Source organism: Barbus barbus, assembly GCF_936440315.1.
Source record: "Barbus barbus genome assembly, chromosome: 26".
NCBI lineage: Eukaryota > Metazoa > Chordata > Actinopteri > Cypriniformes > Cyprinidae > Barbus > Barbus barbus.
In genome coordinates this window covers 13518116-13530515 of record NC_136754.1, presented here as the reverse complement: position 1 = coordinate 13530515, position 12400 = coordinate 13518116, and the positions used below count along the sequence as shown (strand labels likewise).

The 12400-nt window shown below is 34.7% G+C and overlaps 3 protein-coding genes across 6 annotated transcripts; 2 read left to right on the top strand and 1 right to left on the bottom strand.

The window, feature by feature from the left end:
* Positions 1-2378: 2378 nt before the first annotated feature.
* On the top strand, positions 2379-5422 carry LOC306846706 (charged multivesicular body protein 5-like). The gene is made up of 8 exons (XM_079380279.1): positions 2379-2547; positions 2661-2765; positions 3240-3286; positions 3455-3548; positions 3793-3864; positions 3973-4081; positions 4143-4258; positions 4369-5422. Exons 1-8 carry the CDS (start codon positions 2482-2484, stop codon positions 4417-4419), a joined length of 660 nt encoding a protein of 219 aa, XP_079236405.1. The 5' UTR covers positions 2379-2481; the 3' UTR covers positions 4420-5422.
* Positions 5423-5678: 256 nt separating this feature from the next.
* On the top strand, positions 5679-9930 carry LOC306846600 (BAG family molecular chaperone regulator 1-like). 3 transcript variants are annotated; one of them, XR_013782090.1, is made up of 8 exons: positions 5722-5822; positions 6161-6286; positions 6503-6585; positions 6662-6775; positions 6880-6987; positions 7166-7228; positions 9462-9534; positions 9675-9930. XR_013782090.1 is itself a non-coding variant. In XM_079380073.1 (7 exons), the coding sequence occupies exons 1-7, from the start codon at positions 5786-5788 to the stop codon at positions 8261-8263; spliced, it is 621 nt and encodes a 206-aa protein (XP_079236199.1). In that variant the 5' UTR covers positions 5679-5785; the 3' UTR covers positions 8264-9102. The 3 variants fall into 3 exon arrangements, 2 of the variants coding, with proteins under 2 accessions (XP_079236199.1, XP_079236200.1); XM_079380073.1 differs by lacking the exons at positions 9462-9534; positions 9675-9930 and adding an exon at positions 8174-9102 and having other exon boundaries at positions 5679-5822; XM_079380074.1 differs by lacking the exon at positions 9675-9930 and having other exon boundaries at positions 9462-9588.
* On the bottom strand, positions 8856-11584 carry LOC306846601 (myosin regulatory light chain 2, smooth muscle minor isoform). 2 transcript variants are annotated; one of them, XM_079380075.1, is made up of 4 exons: positions 11491-11584; positions 10687-10894; positions 9693-9854; positions 8856-9554 (listed from the first exon to the last, which is right to left on the bottom strand). In XM_079380075.1, exons 2-4 carry the CDS (start codon positions 10868-10870, stop codon positions 9382-9384), a joined length of 519 nt encoding a protein of 172 aa, XP_079236201.1. In that variant the 5' UTR covers positions 10871-10894; positions 11491-11584; the 3' UTR covers positions 8856-9381. The 2 variants fall into 2 exon arrangements, with proteins under 2 accessions (XP_079236201.1, XP_079236202.1); XM_079380076.1 differs by having other exon boundaries at positions 9061-9554; positions 11247-11497.
* Positions 11585-12400: the final 816 nt, after the last annotated feature.

The following is a 12400-nucleotide window of genomic DNA, read 5'->3' as shown; positions in this document are numbered from 1 at the left end:
CTTAAAATTCGCCGTTCCGACTAGATAAGCTATCTCTGGGATTCCTTGACCATTTCTGCTCAAGGCCCTCCTTCTCTTGGAAGATCCATATTATGGGCACTAAGTGTCTACTTCGGGACGACACCCAGGCCATGGTTGACCCGGTGGCTCAGCCTGTGCTTGGTGCAATTTTAACTCCCGTGGGCCCTCCCATGGGAGTCATGTTTGAGTCGTTCCCCATCATAGCACGGCGGGATTGTATTGGTTCCCATACAGCGTCTTACGACGCAGCACGAGTGAAATATCGACAGGGAACACACTCGAGATATGGGAACAAGTACTGCATTCTTGGCCGTGCTATGAGCTGCACGCCTCAGTCGCTTCTTTCGAAGAAATCTGAGTTGCGGCGGTGAAGCGGCCGCTTATATAGCCAGAAGCCCCCCCATTTTGGTGGGCTGCATAGCCATAGGCTTGCTCATCGCCGCCACCGTGCCACTGGTTTGTTTTTATCGCACTGCACGAACCAATGGACGTGTAGTTTCAATGCGTGATTGAAAAGGCTTCAGTGAAGAGGAAAAAAGGAGTTTTTATGTGACTGGTCCAGAGGACCCTCTGGTGGGGTGTCTATTTAATTTAGCCGTCTATTCTGCATAGCTCTCGACCTTTTCTTTGCTTTCCTCCAATACTTTCTGCGGTGCCTCTTTGCTCTTGGTCCTAATTCTCCTATTTGTTTTACTGTTTTGTTTTGGACCCTGTCCTTCCATCTCTGTCTCTCCTTTTCTAACTGGTCTCTTCTGCTTTCTGGGTCACTGTTAATTCTTTCTCTCATTTTTCTCTGGTACTCTCTGTTTCTTTTTCTTTGCTCCCCCACTGACAGTTTTGGTCTAGCCATGTCTGCCTACAGTACATATAAAATATATTAAGATCTTTTAAATATCTTAATATATTTTAAATATATTAAGATATTTTAAGTCAATCAACATGTATACTTAGATCATATTATCATGTTATGTAGTTGTTATACATTACTTAATGAGTATTTTGGAGCACTTTTCCACTCCGTCAGCTTATAGGTCAACACCGTCAGACAAAATATCTCACGGAGTTGACGTCTGACGGAGTTGACAAAACAACATGTTTTTTCAACTTAATCATGTCTAATAGATGGTAGCCATTTTGATTTTCCTCAGTTGCCAGCTGCCACTAAACTAAACCAAAATACCAACTTTTATTTCAAAATTCTTGATTAAAATCATCCCTACTTTGAAGACAGTGTTGACACATAAAAGCTGTGACCACAGGGATTTCAACTTGTTTGCTGAATATTTAAAAAAATTTAAAACATACGAGACCATGTGTTGGACTGCTGCATCCATCAACAGAAAGAAATCAAAGGGGGTCCTCAGGGTTAAAGCTGACCAAAATATGCCTGATTTATTTCAAATTTGAAAAATATCTGACGGAGTTGACATGAATTGATGACAGATTTTGAAAGGCTGTTGTTAATGTATAAAATAATGCAATGTTCACTTTAAGTATTTTGTGATATTTTATTAAGCCATCCAATTAACCTCATATTCATATTTGTGCATTTTGGGCATTTTAAAACCCTTTTTTTTTGCAGTTTGATACTGTGACCTCTACAGAGGACGAGTTCATTTGCATGGGCTTTCATAGTACAGTGCCGGTATTTTATAAAATTACTATGAAATAATATAAATATATACAAAACTAAGGGTCTAAACATACACAAGTCTTTCATATCCAACTTTTAAAGCCTTTTTAAATTAAACAATTTATTGTTTTTTAAGGCAAATTGTAACATTTTTATGGGGGACATGTTTTGTCCCTTATTTCAAGAATCAGTGATACATTTATATATTTATATTATATATAAATGTATTTCATATATAAACATAACACATTTTTCTTAAATATATGCATGCATGTGTTTGTATTTATATATACATAATAAATATACACAGTACACAATCATATATTATGTAACGATTTCTCATTGGATAAAAGCAAATCTCATAGGTGATCTATATTTTGATCTAAAAAAAGTTAGTTGTCATTGAAAGGTGAGGAGTTTGCATCTATGGTTTTTGGACGCAGTAGTCCGATTTCTCTGATTACTTACAGTAAATATTATAATATAATTAATTAATTAATTATTTAATAGATAAATAAAATCAAAGACTCGTTGATCAAAACAAAAACAAACAAAAATAAAAAAAAAATATTACAAAAATAAATATAATTTATATATCAAACGAATCATGAAATGGCACGAAAGAGAAACACATACAGCAATAGGCTACATAAAAACCGCCTAATTTCTAAAGCTTTACTTGTGGGAAATAATAGAAAAATAGCGGAAAATAATCCTCAGCCGTGACTTTTATTATGGTGTGTATTCTACAACCAACCGGAACAAGCTCTCTCTGATCTGCATTTAAATCCTTTAACAAAGAAAATAAGTGTCAGTCCCGTTTAAAAATGAACCGAATTTTCGGACGGAGCAAACAAACGCCTACTCCTAACCTTTCTGACTGCATAGGCAATGTAAGTAGTGTTTTGTTGCTACTGTCTCCCAGAACATGAGTGCAGCATCCCGATTGGTGTTTGCATGTCAGACATGGACGTACTGTGGATGCTGTGTGCTGTTCCCGTTATAGGTGGATACGAGGATCGAGTCAGTCGATAAGAAAATAGCGAGAATCGACGCAGAGCTAATGAAGTATAAGGACCAGATGAAAAAGATGAGGGATGGACCCTCAAAAGTGAGCATCAGAGAGTGGAGTTGATATCATGTCAACATGCAATAATGCAATCTCTCATTCTAACTATACAGGCAGCTGCACAGTGAGATCCAAAAGTGTGTTTTGCACTTTAATCACATTTGTGTTCATTACAAATAATATTATCAACATATCAACTTGTGAATCAATTTTAATTTTTTATTGAAAAATTAACATCTTAGCTGCATTCAAATCAGTGTAAATTTAGTGTCATTCAGATTTCTCATTATATATATATATATATTATTTCAGTTTTTATTAACTTCACAAGTTTATGTCAAACCTGACGATCCAAAGAGCACATTGTGTGTCATCTGTCCTTTAGAATTTCACAAGTTTTTAAATTTAAATTTTGGGGCTCTTGAATCCCAGATTTTCAAAGTGGTCTCAAATTTTTGGATCCCACTATAAATCATACACAGTTGTGTAAGCATGAGATGAACAATCTTTTTACAGAATGCAGTGAAACAGAAGGCGATGAGAGTGCTGAAACAAAAGAGAATGTGAGTTTTTCCCTGCACTAATCGTTTGCAATGTGTGAAATATCTTGTATATTTCAATATCTAAGATTGTTTTAATTTCAAATTAGAAAAGGATAAAAGCGATGAAAATGTTTTATAATAATAATGTTAAATTCTGTTTTTTGCTTTTCTTTTCACTGTATTATGCAGGTATGAAGGTCAAAGAGATCAGCTTTCCCAACAGTCATTTAATATGGAACAAGCCAACTATACAATCCAGTCTTTAAGAGACACAAAAACAACAGTAAAGTCTTATTTATCTTTACTGCTGTACATATTATTCCCAGCACTATTAATTCATAAAAAATTTTATTTTATTTATTCATTATATATATATATATATATATATATATATAATTTGTTTTTGTTTTTACTTTGTAAAATGTCATTCTGTTTTGTCCATATTATCGATAATAAAATATCATTTTATAATTATTTGATTTTTAATTTTAATGGTTATATTCTACAGATATTTTATTCTTTTGTAGGTGGAGGCTATGAAGATTGGAGCAAAAGAAATGAAGAAAGCATATAAACAAGTGAAAATGGATCAGATTGAAGTATATACACCAATCATTTTGATATTGGCTTTTTTTAAGCAATATTTTTGATTGATGATCAGTGGTAAATAAGTCACGCTTTTCATTACCAATCTTTGTGACTGATAGGACCTGCAGGATCAACTGGAAGACATGATGGAAGAGGCCAGCGAGGTGCAGGAAGCTCTCAGTCGCAGCTATGGCACACCAGAGATCGATGAGGATGAACTAGAAGCAGGTAGTTTGTGTGTGTGTGTGTGTGTATGGAGCTTAGAGCTTCACTTTTTTCTCTGTTGCAGAGCTGGATGCTCTGGGAGATGAGTTACTGCTGGATGATGACAGCTCTTACTTGGATGAAGCCTCGTCTGCACCCTCCATTCCTGAAGGAATGCCCAGCGACACTAAAACCAATAAGGTGCAGATTACATTTTTAAAATGGTCAATGACAAAATATTCATATTCATTATCATTCATCATTATTTGTCTTTGTGATTTACTCACTCAGTGCATATTTGTATCTCTCAGGATGGCGTTCTGGTGGATGAGTTTGGCCTACCACAGATCCCTGCTACATAAGAATCTGTTCTCTGATCAGTGTTTTGTTTACAGCTGCTGGAGGAAGTTTTTCTTGTGCTGATGGTATTGAACCCGTTGTGTTGTATTCATTGGCCACTCTAGCACATGGCATTGTAACTTCAGTTTAATGTTTAACATGGTCTCATGAAGCTTGATTTTCCAGGTTTATTTAGAATGTGGTTATATAAACATGTTTGCCTGATTTCCATAACCCAGTAAATTCCAGTGAGATTACAGTTTTTAAATATCCAAGTAAAACTCTTGGCATATCCCTTATTAATCAGAATTTTGGATCACCTACTTTCCTTTATATCTGCATACATTTATATTGCATTATAATGCATGTCCAACCAAAAAGAATTCTGGATGATATGAGATATAAACAGTTGGGGAAAGTCGAGTTATTGAAGAAACTTATTTTTTAGAGCATGGAGATTTTCTTTTAACAAAACAGTTACACACATTAAAACATCTAATTACATGTTAACTTCTTAATTACATTCAAACACATATAAACTCATATTATTCTTAATATTATTTTACATTTGCCAGTTAATATTAATGTCTATGCTCTTGTTAAGATGGAGTGTGTCTCGCTTTACTCTGGACTCTGAATCTTGTTGAAATGTTAACAGAATTATTGTTGAGACTGATCAAGTCCATAGTTCTGGGTAGCATGAATGAAGAACCTGCGTGGAGCAGCCATCAACTAGTCCAAATATTGCTTGGATCATTAAAATTACCTGGTTTTCTTGATAACGAACTTCATTATTGTTATACATCAAGATCTGAAATATTCTGAAATGTGAAATGCATCACTGGAGTCTGTAAGAGATGCAATAAATGGTGGTATTTGAAAACAGCAGAACATTCTTGTGGAACCATTAGGCTATTCATGCAGCAATAACACATTTCAGAAGAAAGGCAGACTGAACAAGAGGTATTACACAGTCGCATTATTTACAACATTAAAAAAACAAGTTACATAAAATTTGATGCATTCAAAACATTACATTTTCAGTGTTTTTTTGTTTTTGTTTAGTTTGATCAAAATATTTATGTGTGGTCTGATTTGCAAAAAGCCAACTTTTTCCTGCGTATAAATGAATAATAATTGCATAATGCATTTTTATTTAGTTTTTTACATTCTAAAATGACGCTCAAAAACAAAAAAATCACACACCTCAGTTTTCTATTAATATAGTTTTTTTTTTATAATTCCGAATTATTCTGGTGTAAATACAATGATACAGAAGGACAGATGGATGCGGCGCAGAAAAGGGGCGTGGCGTACACACACACGTCACTTCCGGATGCATGTGTATACGCTGTAAAGTTGTGAAGCGTTAGCTAATAGTGTGCCAATATGACGGAGAACACTATGACAGTGACAGTTGCTTATGGTAAAGATAACTGACTACCTTTTTATATTTTAAAACATTAAGATGTATCGAAAATAAATGCTGTCGATATTTTTATTGAGGCTTTATCCGGTACGACAGTGCTGAAGCTAGCTACTGTACCATTATTTGAACATCCCTCTAAACCAGACGTTTATTTCAGTATTAGTTACAATTTGAGGCTAAGAATGTATATTTTGTGTTTCCAGGTTAATTGTAATCTAATTACGGTTAGTTAATGTGTAAATATCAATGTTGGATTTGCAGATAACGGTGCCAGTTAGCTCTCTGAATCATTTCGAGTATTAAGCCTGTCTTTTCTCATTTTCTTTTCGTCCCAGTCACAACCAAACACAGCATCACTTTAACAGCACAGGATGGACATGAACCACTGTTAAAGGATTTGTGTGAGGCGCTGACAGAAGCCACAGGAGTGCCAGCACCATCGCAGAAAGTCATATTTAAAGGTAACAGTATACTCTTCATGCGTTATATTTGCGCAACTGTAAATGGCCACCTGTGTTTTGGGTATAAACTACAGTAATTATCATTAGTTTAACTCAATAGAATGATGCAGTTTTTGAAATAAATGATTCTGTGCCAGTGCAACAGTAACAGTGTATTGTTGGATGCAAGAATATCTGGATCACTGGAATTGTAATGTTATGTTGTTCTGGCGGCAGGGAAATCACTGAAGGAGATGGAGGAGCCTCTGTCCAGCTTCGGAATAAAGCAGGGTTGTAAGCTGATGATGATTGGAAAGAGGGTAAAATGTGCCATTCATTAATTCATACAGATAGAACTGTAATTGTATTGTATGACAAGCTGCTTTATTTTTACAGAACAGCCCAGAGGAGGAAGCTGAACTTAAAAAGCTCAAAGACATTGAAAAGTCAATGGAACAAACTGCTAAGAAGCTTGAGAAGGTGGATGGTGAACTCACAGGACTGAAGAATGTATGTGAAATATGGATAAAAAAATCTATTTTTCTTCTTGAACACTGCGTGTTATAATAGGCTTGGCAATATGGTAATTTCATAATTTAATGGATTATTTACAGGGTTTTCTTGCAAAAGAGTTGCAAGCAGAGGCTCTTAACAAACTGGACCACAGGGTGAAAATTGCCTCCGAGCAGTTCATGAAAATCCTAGAGGAAATAGATGGAATGGTAATTGTTTTTTGTTATATTGTTTCTTAAAGTAGGCATGAAATGAAAATTCACCTTACCTATTTTGTAAATGCATTGTTTTACATTCGATTGTACGACACAATAAGGAAGAAAATATTTTGCTGCTTCCGTTGCTCAGTAAAGCTTATTTGTGCCTCTTTATATTAATGATTTACAGAGCTTTCCTGAGAGTTTTAGTGATTGCAGGATGAAGAAAAAAGGACTTGTGAAAGCTGTTCAGGTATGAATATGACTTATGAAAGGAATAGTTCACACAAAAATTTAAATTTGCTAAATATTTACTGACCCTCAAGCCATCTGAGATGGAGATGATTTTGTTCACTTGCAATAGATTTTCTGCTTTGAATAAGAGTCCAAATAGCTGATAAAAACATCACAATAATCCACACGATTCCAGTCTCCACTTGTGAAGTGAAAAGAAGAGAAATCTGTGCATATTTCTCTTCTGATTAAGATTAGATGAATTTTTCCTCGAGAATGTTAGCAGAAAGCAACAGTTTGAAGTTGAAAACATCCTAATAATGGAGTTTTCTCTTACAAACATGCAGCATTTTGCTTCACAAAATGCTAATTGATGGACTGGAGTTGTGTGGATGATTGCGATGTTTTTATTAGCTTTCATGAGTTCACACTTACATATAATTAGCTGGAGTATAGTAATGCATAGTTGGCGTGCTGTCGTGGGGAAGGGCTCGAACCCAGAGTACCCCCCCCCCCCCCTCGTGTAAGTGTGTTAAGAACTCGAATGGAGAAGGGGCGGTGGAGGGATGCTAATTAACCGTCAATGGATAGAGGTGAATCCAATGTATTTATACCTGTGTGTTGATTAACTTGAGTGCATTCCACTTGTGTTAATTAGGCTTAGTATCTGACATGCTCCTCCCGAACTTTGTTAATAAAACATCATGTTTTGACTCTTATCCTGACGGCACCCATTCACTGCAGAGGATCCATTGGTGAGCAAGTGATGTAATGCTAAATTTCTCCAAACGTGCTCTGATGAAGAAACAAACCCATTTATGTTATTGGATGTAAATATTACTTTTTGGGTGAACTATTCCTTTAATATTGGGTTTGAATTAAGCACCTTAGTCTTTAACATACCCATGACCATTATTTGATTTCATATCTTAAATATTGTTTTCTTTATTTTCCTCATACTCAGGGGTTCTTAGCTCAGTGTGACAAAATTGAAGCTGGAATATCAGATCATTTGGCTAAGATTCAGACAAAAAACTTAGCCTTAGCAGAATGATCCTGAAGTAAGACTCCTGACATCAGTAGTTACTGGTACTGCAAATGAAGAACCTCACAGAGCTCTGGCACTGGAGGTGGTCCTGCAGTTCGCCTACACCCCACAACCTACACATGCACCTGTCATGCAAAGAAGAGCAGGCAGCATTCAAAACATTTTAAAAATCATTTTCTTATGAGTTTAGATTTTCATGCTAATTTTTGGAAATACTTATGGCTAGGTTTAAGGAGTTTTGACTATCTGGACCACACTGTTCTCTTTTTAAACTGTTATCTAGCCTGACAGATGTTGGATAGTCTTATTTCGATCGAAGAGAAAAAAACAGTGCTGGAAGAATATCCTTTTAAAGGATCTAACATACATAAATGATCTGATTCAATAAATCAGTTTTGTGCAGTAAAACGTTTGGGAAACAATTTTTCTATTTATGAAACGAGTGAACTTGTGCAAAGCAAAAGCTTTCAGAATTGATAGTCCTTGTTTTGTTTTTATCATGATTAAATCTCAGGGTGCTTCAAACCACTGGTGGTTTTCCCCATCAATTTCTGTCTCAAATGCTGTTGTGAAGTTATTGAGAGAAATTAAACATTTGAAGACAACTCGTCTCATCTCACTAAATATTTGGCAATTTGTCCTGTTCTGTAAAATCCTGTATCTTCTAGGTTTTAATGATATGAATTGAAATGCTAAAATCCTGTTTTTTTTTTTAATGGTAAAAAATGTTGGGAGAAACTTTAGACTGACTTTTGTATTTTTCATAAAATGTCCCATATTCTGTAATGAAAATTTGATGACTTAACTTATTTAAAATTGTTTATTACAAAGTGTAAATATCCAGCAACTCCAGGCTACATTGAATAATTCCAGAATTTATTTCTCAACATTTACATACCAGAACAGCATTCGTTCACTCTGAGGTTTACCACATATTACATGTCTATTTATTTCATAGTTATGTACAAGTCTACTTAGACTGTTTAAGAGAAGGTCAAATGATTTTGCCTTGCTGATGAATGTGTCCCTTTGCAGTAGCCCATGAATGTGGGGAAAAAGACAATTAACAATGTTGTAGTTTTACAGTGTAGTTTTCATTAGTTTCAGTAGTATTTGGCCTTGTCCTAATCATCCTTATCTTTAGCACCGTGTTTCAGGATGCGTGTGAATTCTACGTAGTTGAAGTTTCCTTTCTTGTCAATAGGGGCCTCTCTAAACAGCTCGTCTACTTCTTCGTCTGTGAACCTGTCTCCCATAGTGGTCAAGAGCTCCCTCAGGTAGTCCTCCTGAATAAAACCTAGGACAAATGAGGCAACCTGATTATTAATAACCTAACAAATGTTTATCAAATACAGCATATATTCCTCTAATTTTGGACTAATACAGATCACCAGTGTTACTTGCTATTTTATTTCAGTGGTTTGTTCATGCTTACCCGTCCCCTCTTCATCAAAACAAGCAAATGCGTTTTTGATAACATCCTCAGGATCTGTGCCATTAAGCTTCTCTCCAAACATTGTGAGGAACATGGTGAAGTTAATGGGACCAGGGGCTTCATTCATCATCGCCTCAAGGTATTCATCTGTGGGGTTCTTACCTAACAATGAAATAACCTGTCAGTCAAAAGCAGTTTGAATTTGATTAAATGTAGCTTTTAAAGAGATGGTTCACCCAAAAATGAAAATTCCAAACCTGTATCAGTTTCTCTATTCTGCTGAGCACAAATGAAGATATTTTGAAGAAGTGCTGTCAAACGATTAATCACATTCAAAAAACAATGTGTGTGTACTGTGTATATTTATTATGTATATACACAAATACACGCATGTAAATATTTAAGAAAAATATTGTGTTTATATTAAATATATTTATAAATAATATAAATTATATGAATATACATATGCAGGTAAATGTTTAAAAAAATATTTTTATATACATAATAAATATACACAGTACGCACACACATTATGTAAACAAAATCTTTTATTTTGGATGTGATTAATGGTTTGACAGCACTAAAATATTTGACAGTCTTTGACTTTCATAGTATGGGGGGGGTTTCAACCATTCAAAACATACTGTTCTGTGGTCAGCAGAAGAAAGAAACTCACAGGTGGAAAAAAAAAGGAATGCCATAAAACTCTCTAAATGACTTGCAATATCGTGATTTTTCTAAAGATAAAGTTTGTATCGGATTAAGACGTCTCTTTAAACTTTCCAGAACTCTACAAATACTATTCAAAATATAATATTAGCAAAAACTGAGTTTTATTTAGAGCTCAGTTTAACTAATATTAGCTAATATTTTTAATAATATTTATGTGAAAAAATATGAAGTGAAGTCCATTAGAAGGAAACTGGGTCATTAAGGGCCAAGGCCAATGATAAAAGATAAACTTTCAGTCTTGCCAACTCTATTTTGTCCTTACCTAATGATGCCAACATATCATGCAGATCCTCCTTATCAATGAAGCCATCACGGTTCTGATCGATCATGTTGAAGGCTTCTTTGAATTCCTGGATCTGGGACTGGTCGAACATGGCAAACACGTTTGACGTGGCCCGCTGGGGGCGCTTTTTGGTAGTTTTTCCCTTAGCCCTTTTGCTAGACATTTTGACAATTCTGTGATATTAAAACTGAAACAGAAGAGACATATTGCTTGTTAGGCTTGTAACGTACATGAGTGAAAAACGTTCACCAAACATTACACGAATACATGAGCTATTAAAAAAGATTGACGGAAAATCATTCAGCAACCATGTCAATATAAACCACAATGACTTTTGGATTATTTTAAACAACTTTCTTTTAAGACAAACAAACTATTGTGTATATAAGACTGCGGTTATGAGTTTGTTTTGCTATCTGCGTTAACATTAGCTGAGGAGCCCACTAACATTAGCTAACAGTCAACAACTGAGTACTTAAAATATTTATAGCTGACGTTATGTTTATTTTGATAGATTATTTTAGAAGGTATTATTTTACCTTCGTCCACATTCAAATATGGTGTCTTTTTAAGAGCACCAATGGTCAATAATAAAGCTTGTTGTGCTGACAGGAAGCAGCATAAGACATAAATACAAATAAGCTAGCTAGCAACGGAGCTGTTTGACTGTTTGTCAGTCTGTCGTTTGCAATAAAATTCTTAAACTCTAAAGTCATATAAAATTCATAAAAAATATCTAAGTCTGAGATACTGATGGAGTAAATCTAGTAAAATTTCACATACCTATCCCAGTAAAAAAAAAAGGCAGGACACCTAAACAACGGCTGCCACGCTGGTTACTGGCGACCCACAGCACCCCTCTGTAGATTAGTGCAATGGGAAAGTCCCGTCGACAGATCCTTACATCACCGACTGGAATAGCTCATGCGTTATTCTGCAGGGGTAGGTTCAATTTATCAAAATTAGTAATAATGACAGAATGACTGCTAAAATGAGTGAATTGTTACAGTAAGGTAGCGGGTGTGTTTATTGTATTATGGCTTCAATATATGCGCTAAGGTCAGTTTAATTATACTTTAATTAAGTTAATTTATATAAATTACAATTTAAGCTGTTATCAATGTCATTAAAATTACGGATTTTTTAATTACACAAAGCTCATTTGAAAATATTTTTGTTGTATGATTTAAAAAGATAGGTTTCTAAAAGAAGTTTTTATATTAGGCTAATATAATACTTTTGTTTAATAATATTCATAAGCCTATTATTTTAATAGGACAGCCGACGTTCAAGTACAAAACACTGAAACGGACAGCAAACAGTAGATGTATCAAAATAATCAATACCATCATTTATGTCTCAGATATCAATATAGTTATTATAAATTATACAACAGTTAGTTTCTTAGTTTCGATCCATAAATTTTAACGCACTCTGTGAGGATTCTTTTGGAACTTTCGTTTGCCGGTAAAGTATTAAATGTGGTAAAAGCGCAAATTAACATATTGTTTAATGGAATGTTAAAAAAAATATATCACATTCAATCACTTCTGTTCAACTAGACCTATATAACAGCAGTCTTCTGATATTCCTTTAATAAAATGTTCTTACGTTGATTTTGTTGTCTAATTGTGTTTATAAATTGAATTACGCGCGTTCCCAGAGTTAGCATGCTGAAACGGCCTGCCCCCTA